This window comes from Amblyomma maculatum, chromosome 8 (assembly GCF_055883805.1).
Source record: "Amblyomma maculatum isolate TAMU_Amacu chromosome 8, ASM5588380v1, whole genome shotgun sequence".
Lineage (NCBI taxonomy): Eukaryota > Metazoa > Arthropoda > Arachnida > Ixodida > Ixodidae > Amblyomma > Amblyomma maculatum.
Window position 1 is genome coordinate 25,764,861 of NC_139351.1, and position 8,031 is coordinate 25,772,891.

Here is an 8,031-nt window from a genome sequence, read left to right on the forward strand (position 1 = left end):
GGGCCGCATCATGGAGGGCGAAGCGTTGCAAGAAGAATTTGTGCGATGTTTGCGACTCGCACCTCAGTCGTCTACTGTGCGACCGCATCCCTCCTCCACATCGGTAGGCCATCCGGCTACGTCGGAGTACTGGGGAGTTTGCGGCCAACTGGGCTTTAACGACACAAGCCGAACTGCAGTGGCGAAGTGGTGACGTACTATCGCGCTTCGACGAAAGGAAGACGTGCACAGTTCCAATGCAACAGGTGCCGCAAGCAACTGTCGCAACTTCACAGCATCGCTGCTTTGCAAGGATCGGCTGGCCTACAAGCCGCCGGAGGTGATTCGGCCAGTTTTTTTGCCCAGTTTTTTTTGCCTAGGCGGTCCTAATGTAAAGCTGCCGCGGTCAACTATACTGTATTTGACGTTCTGCATGTCTAAACAGATATCCATGCCCCTCGCCAGAGAGATGCAGAACGAGGAGATTTCGAAGCAGAAGTGTACGGACAGGACCAATTACGTCCGCGAAATTTGCTGCGCGAACTCGCGGAGCAGCCCCCAATGGGTGGACCGGGGGAATAAGTGCAAGTAGATGAATGCCTCATGAGGGGCAAACGCAAATACAATCGTGGCCGGCTTTTGGCAGGCGACAATGTGCCACCACACCGCCAGAACAATTATGGCGGTGTTGTCGACCACGGGCCGTGGATCTTCGGGATGATCTGGGTGGCCACCAAAGAACTTCGCCTGTTTAAAGTCGACCGACGAGACGCGGCGACCCTGGGAAAGATTATTGCCGACAACGTTCGACCGGGGACCACGATAGTCACTGATGAGTGGGCGGCGTACCAGTGTGTACCGGGGCTGCAGGAAAGCAACGGTGTTAACATGAACTTCACCCACAACACCGTTAATCACTCACAGTTTTTTGTGAACCCCGCTGGTGCCCACACTCAGGACATTGAGAGCTGTTGGCAGAAGGCCAAGGCCCGTCTGTTAAGAAGCGGCCACAAGCTGACCCCAGCGCTAAAGCGTGGCCCGCATGGAGCGTTTTTTGCACGCGAAAACGCGTCGCACGCCCGACGCCCGCGCCGGCGTCGACGATTTCACTCCCGCATGGTCAGCAGCCGAGCGGCGTTTTTTTTTTTGCCGCCCAGTTGCGCGACGCACGCGCCCCCATCCGGCCGTGCGTCGAGGTCGCGCACATCTTGTTTTCCCTGTCGCCGCGAGCTTCAAGTTGTGGTTTCCTCTCTTTCTTCTGGGTCAGGTGTGTCAAGAAAACAGGCACAGGCATCACTTCCAACAGCTATGGATCTAAATGCAGAAGCCATAGCACAAGGGAGGTATCGGAGGTCCGCTGACAAGGCTAGCAGCTCATAAACAACCTCCGAGCTCAGCGTAAACACTCGTGGCCCCAGCGGACGGCCCACCTTCACCGAACTCTAAAAACCTAAAAAAAAAAAAAGGAAATGCACGGTGCCCGATGCCCGGACCTTGCTGTCGTCGCCTCGTGCGCGGAGCGACTCCGAAAGACTACATTGCTGTTCGGCCGTTTCGGCCGAGAAACCCGAAACCCTCGGCGCCGTGGGAGCGCCAAACCCCCGTCGTTCTTTCCGCTCTCGCGAGCTTCCCTCTCCCTCGGCCGGCGTGGGCGTGGCTCCAACCGGAATCACGTGACGGCTGCTCCGGCTCTCATTGGCCCTCTGCCGCTGCCGACTTCCGGCGTCGGCGCGTCGTCGGCGTTTTTATCTGTTCAGTCAGATCCCGACGATTTGGCAAAATCGTCCTCTCCGCCGGCAAAAAAACGCTCCGCTGCCGTCGACGCCGGCGAATCGCCCGGAAAAACGCTCCATGCGGGTCACGCTTAACAGAGTCCTACCTCGGGTGGCTTTGGTGGCTGTCTCTAAATGGTAGACGGCGCTGCCATGACCCCTTCCTTCGACTGATGGAGGTTATTGCAAAGCACTACCCCATGTGAAGTGTTCAGTCGTCATCTGCAATCAACACTTCGAGGCCCTATGGGCCGCAAAGCTGCTTTGCCAGCTTCTTTTTTCTTTTGTTTTAATGGTCCCTCTCGGGGCCACCAAGCGAGGCTTGGCAGAGCAGGCACGATGCGTACCACTGTCTCTCGCCCCACTTCCTCTCTCTACACCAAGTGGCGTTTATGCCCATATCCGGCGTTTTTGTTGCTACGTGCTGTTTTGGTAAGTAGTGTCTTTTTCACTGCCTATTGTAATTTTCAGTACCGTGGGTAGCGAACATGCCTACTTTGGGAACGGGTAGTACCCGCAGATCCGGGTCATTAATGGTAAATAACTAGGGGAATAGAATGGGGATGCATCCCATTTGGTAATTACTTGCAGATCACCGCTAGCAGTGGTATCGCTCACGAGGAAAGCTTAAAACGGTTGCATCCTACCGGTATTCATCAATAGGGCTGTAACTTGAGGGTAACGAAAAAGGTCCTAACTACTTTAGTTGATGACAACGCAGAAAGGTAAAGTACGAAAAGTGGTAGGCGTAACATTTCGAAATAGGCAGCGTGCAAAGTCAATGGCATTCTAGTCTAAATCAAAAAGAAAACATGGGCATGGGTCGGACATTTTCGCTAAGGGTAACGAATTAGATTCCGAGGGAAAGAAAGCGTAGCAGCGCTCGATAGAAAATTAGGTGGGAGGATAAGGTTAGAACGTCTGCAGGGGTCAAGCGGATGCAGCTAGCACAGCATTGGTTTAGTTGGAGGAGTATGTGAGAGGCAATAGAGGAATTTCGAGTCCAGCGCCGCACGCCATGCTCGCAGGCTAGTTGGCGTTGCATAATGTTTTTCTTTAAGGTGCGTCCACGAACGTTCTTGATATTGCTTAGGAATGTAAATCAGACCCCTGCGACGAGGTTCTGTATCCCGGAGACTCTTCTGATGCGTCTGTTTCCAGCAGTAAATAGCAGAATTTAGAGTCCGGCGCCGCACGCCATGCTCGCAGTAATGCCGGCCTAGTTGGTGTTGCATAATGTTTTTTTTTTCAGCAGTAAATAGAGGAATTCGAGTCCAGCGACGCGCACATGCGCGCAAGTCGGCCGGCGTAGTTGCCGTTGCATAATGTTTTTATTTAAAGTGCGTCCACGAAGGAACTTGATGTTGCTTGGGAATGTAAATGGAACCCCTGCGACGTGGTTCTGTATGCCGGAGGCACTTCTGATGCGTCTCTATTTCCAGCAGTAAATAGAGGAATTTTGGATCGGCGCAGCCACACGCAGCGCACGCCCCTGAGGAGGGAGAGCATTGAGAGGAGGAGACCGCGCATCCATACCGCTGGACGTCCATCGGCGCAGCAACACCAAGCGCACGCCGCTGAGCTTGTAAAGGCCGCTGTACGGTCACTATTTGGGCGCTGTGCCCGTCCGCTCGAGGACGCATCCGCCAGGTCCTAACAATGGGGCGGACGAAGGCATGCGTCCTCCGCCCGGCTGCCGCACAGAGTTCGTCAACTTCAACTTTTGTCGCATGCGTTCTGGAGGCGCATCGCAAGCTCCTCCTACTTTTTCAAAGATGGCCGCCGACCGAGCTATACCGAGCGTAGGCGAAACAAGGCCTAGGCGGACGGTGCCTGTCGATGAAAGATAGACTTCATGTCGCTATTGCTTGTTTGTTACGATTATTCAAAGCGACTTGGAAGTTTGCCTTGCCATGTGCACAAGCATCGAGTGACAGTTCTCCCAGTTGAGTTGGCCTGCACCGAGTTGACGAGTGGCCGACAAACCTACGGAAGATGTACTACTGCTACACAGTTGCGGTGCCTCGACGTGTTTATTTGGAGCCGTTTGTGATTGCTGCAGGATTATCACGGACAGCATCAAGAAGCAGCTCCCCGCAGTGAATTAATTCCCTGTGCGCGTGTACAGTTTCATAGCAGCGACACTTAGTGGGAGTGTAGCGAAAGTGATACGTTCGGAACGACTGCTGTTTTGCCAAGTTGGTGAAATCGCCTGCAAGTATATCTGTTACGAGTGAGCTCACTGCGCACGCTTTGTTTTCCGAATGTTGAAATGAATTTTGAGCTGTGCTAGTCGCATTCATTCGTCTGCGTGCAGCGATCGCGAGCAATCACTGATATCAATCGTGTTTCGTGTATGTGCTGTGCTTCACAACTGCCGTGGGTGTGAAGTACCCTTTCTGAAAACTGTGTTTTACGTGCGCGAAACGATTTTGGCTACACGGAGAAGCGTCGGGAAGCCGGCACCAATCTGCTGCTTGATGCTTCGTGAAGTATGTTTGCGATGGTTGCTTGTTATCGTTGCTTCGTGTGATGTCTTGACAGATGTGTTTATTGGGATTAATCGTTGTACTCCGAATGCTCTCATTACAACCGTGCGCGGACGGCATTGTTGTTAGTGTTCTTGGCCTCTTTATATGTAGGTATGAGTTGTGGGCCCACAACCATGGCGGGCTTGTAACCAAGTTTTAGTGCCGAGAAAAAAAAAACAAAAAAAAAACACAACCATTCTTGTTCTGTGAATGGAACGATCACCGTAGAAATGGCTGAGAAAGCTAAGAAGGTGTGTAAGATTTTTTAGGGCAAGTGTAATAGATTGGGCAGTGTTATATGGTACAGGAAGAAAAGTGCAGACACAATCTGAAATGAAATGCCATCTTATGTGTTATTCAGTTTCCCCATTGGAGCAGTGTAAGGTTATAAGGATGGAAGTTTTCTGCACATTGTGCAGGACACCCTTACAAAAATGAGTTTTGAAACTCTATTGTTGGACTATTGACCGCCTTTTGAATTTATTGAATTTCGATAGACATTCAACCCCAGCTGAGTGCAATCTTTACAGGGCCCACAGAATTTTCATTGTGTTCTACCCAATAGACTTTTTGTGCTATTTTTTCTATGTGCTTTTTGTTGTCAGTTTTCAACGTTCACGAACAATTAGCGTGTACTGTTCAAGCTGACCCATGTTTTTAAGTAGTTTTAGGCACAAATGATAAGAACATGATGTGACAATTTCGTTATGAATTTTTGGTCTCACTTGTAATCAACTATTGGCCACATTCTGCAAAGGGAAATATAAGAGCAGCATGCAGTTGCGTGCTCGTTCATGTTATATAAAAGTACATATTAACGGTGCACACTTAGCTCAAGCTTCGCAACACAGTGAAAATATGCCCTAAAAACTTCATGATGGCAAAGCCTCCACTAATAATGCAAATACATCGTTGAATGTCAGTCAGAATCCGTAATGAATCAGCTTCTGTATGTCGCAGAAGGTAACTTTAGTGGTAGGACATATTTTATATTTATCATAAAACAAGTTCAGTGAGTCATCATACTAACAAACAGGATCCTAGATTGAACCTACCATGTAGGGCAGGACAAAGCTTTTTTAAACCAGTTGCAAAGTTCACTATATATATGCTTCAGGGTCTGACATTCTGCCCAAGCCTAGGTATTTTTGCCCGTAGCTTTTGCCGCAAAATGAGGTGCAGTCTGTATTGGAATCCTGTATGTCTTTGGAGAATTTAACTGTTATTTTTTTCTTTTCCTTCCTTTCTTAAAGTGGACACCATGCTAAAATGAAGTCACTTTAAACATTGAGGGGTTCTAATAATGACGGATTGATCCCACGCATACTATAGAGTTAACACGCATAGCAAAAACATTCGCGTATGAAATAAAAAGAAAAAAAAATAGGATTACACGCGTCTTCTATCCGCGACTCGTCTTTTCAAAGAAGCATTCGGCCACTGCCTTGCTACTGTCCACACCCATCTTTCCCCCGTGCCGCGAACGGCGCCAGCATGTCCGGAGGGTCGAGAGTTACTTCCTGTCGGCTGGGGGGAAAAAGGGGGAGGGGGGGAGGGGTTGCTCCCTCTGGGTCTCTGCTCTCTGCCTTCTCCGTGGTTTGTCTTCACGGAGATGACCTTGGCTGCAGCATAGCTCGCGCAGCGGGGGCGGCGGCTCCCCCTTTTCACCGAAGCTGTTCTTCCGCGCCCTGTTTTCTTTGCACGCGGACGCGGGTACGCTGAGTGCGGCGATGTGCCAGTTCAGTTGGCGTTTTCCCGCCACCGTGGTCGCATCTTGCACTGTGAGCGAAGCACCGTATGTAGGTTTTTCGCTGGTGATTATCACGAAGATCGTTTTGTTCAAATTTGAGCGCGAACGTACGCATTTAAGTCTTCGGAGGAATCCGCTCTTGGGTGGCAGCTTCTGCGCAAGGAGGACGTGTTTAAGAAGTTCAACAGTCGCAGGCGTTTTGGATTCTGGGCGAAAAGCCGGCACGGGCGGAGGGAGCGTCTGCACTTTGGTGAGAGTTTTACTTTTTCCTATTCGTGTTTGTGCCAGTCTTGTACAGTGTGTGCTACAAGGGGAAGCGAGCATGTAAATATTTCTAGCAGGCAAGCCAGCCTCGTCGGAAAAAAAGGAGGGAGAGAGAGAGAACCAGGCTTGTCTCTAACGCGGACGCTGGGGCCGATGGAACGCCAGTTGGGATGGCGACATTTTCTTTCTTTTACAAGGTGACCGTTTTTGACGGATTGTTCGGCACAGTGCTGTACTCTTTCGATACGCTACTCGCGCTGAGACGGACACATTATCGAGATCATAATATGCCTCTGTCACACATTGTGGATTATTGAATCTGTGCAGCTCCACCATTTTTGCAGTGTTTGTTTTTGTTTCCACTCATTTTGGTGCCTATAGTTGGTAATTCTGCTTCAAGTTTTCTGGGTAGTAATGCTTGTGACTTGCACTTTGCTATTTATATTCACAATAGGATCTTTGACGGCAGCATATATTGTTTATCAGGGAGAAATGAACGATGTGGCAGTGCTGCCGAGCTGTGGAAGCGGCGGTCGATGCCGTCTAAGCAGTGAAAGACAGTGACAACTCATTTTAGACAAGAAGTTTCTTGAGCTATGACGTGGAGCAGCGCACAAATGCCTTTCCTCTATTTTTAAGTTAGTATATACCGCAACTTAATTATGATTTATATTGTTTATTTCAGCATCACATGCGAGGAGTTCCCGGACGTATCAGCGTTTTACGCAAAGAATAGCCTGGCGTCATACCTTGCATATGAATTGAAATAAAGCAAATAAACAGCCCAGCTCATGTTATGGGTTCACCAAAGATGCATATTTTTTCTTTCTCATTAACGCGCATTTTTTATTCTGTGTTCCCTTTCCGCTGCGGATTAACAGAAAATGCTGCGTGATCAACGGTTAGCCGGGAGCAGGCACGAGGTGGTTTACATTAATGCAAAAGTAGAACAGCACATATCCTTGCTGCGGTCAGTCAACACATTCTATGTTCTGCTCGATCAATCAACAATTTAGTCAGTTTAGTGTAGGTTAATGAGTGAGTAAGTATAATGGGGCTTAAAAGATCAAGATCTGTTTTGTTCTTTTATGCCTCACTATGCTTATCATTAACCAGCACTGATCAGACAGGATTGTTGATTGGTCGGGCAGAACATAGAATGTGGTGACTTATCGCAGCTAGGAGATGTACTGTACTACTTTTGCATTAATGAAAATCACCCCGTGTCTGCTCCTGGCAAACCGATGGTCGTGTACTATTTTCTGTTGTTCAGGAGTGGAAAGGTAGCAGAAAATCAAAAAGCGTCACTTGCAGAGTTTCTGAAGCATTTGAGCCTGAAATCAACAGAATTTCAGTTGCGCGAATTCCAAAAGCGCTCTTAAGAAACACATGGGCCACTATTTCATAAGCGCTCAACAAGAGGTCAACACTGCATCATCCAAGATGTTGCCGATTATCAACAGACTTTCAACAGCGTGTATTGACACAACGCTTTCGAATTTCTATAGAAACCCTACATGCATTTTTGTAAGGGCAGTCCTCATGATATTCTCATAAAAAAAAACTCGCACTGTAAGCCATAATAATAAAGAGTAAGAGTACCTGCAAGCAAGATCTCAGTAGAAAACCACCTGCACAAAAGTGTATAAGGCTCCATGGATTCAGCTTTATCATGCGGCTCACAGAGCATAGTGTGAACCTTGGGGTGCAAATACATGGCACAAGGCAAATTTTT

The 8,031-nt window shown here is 48.8% G+C and overlaps 1 protein-coding gene across 1 annotated transcript; it reads left to right on the plus strand.

Annotated features, from left to right (window-relative positions):
• Window positions 1-688: 688 nt before the first annotated feature.
• Window positions 689-1,957, plus strand: LOC146180766 (uncharacterized). The gene is made up of 2 exons (XM_084575649.1): window positions 689-1,012; window positions 1,851-1,957. The coding sequence occupies exons 1-2, from the start codon at window positions 697-699 to the stop codon at window positions 1,955-1,957; spliced, it is 423 nt and encodes a 140-aa protein (XP_084431775.1). The 5' UTR covers window positions 689-696.
• Window positions 1,958-8,031: the final 6,074 nt, after the last annotated feature.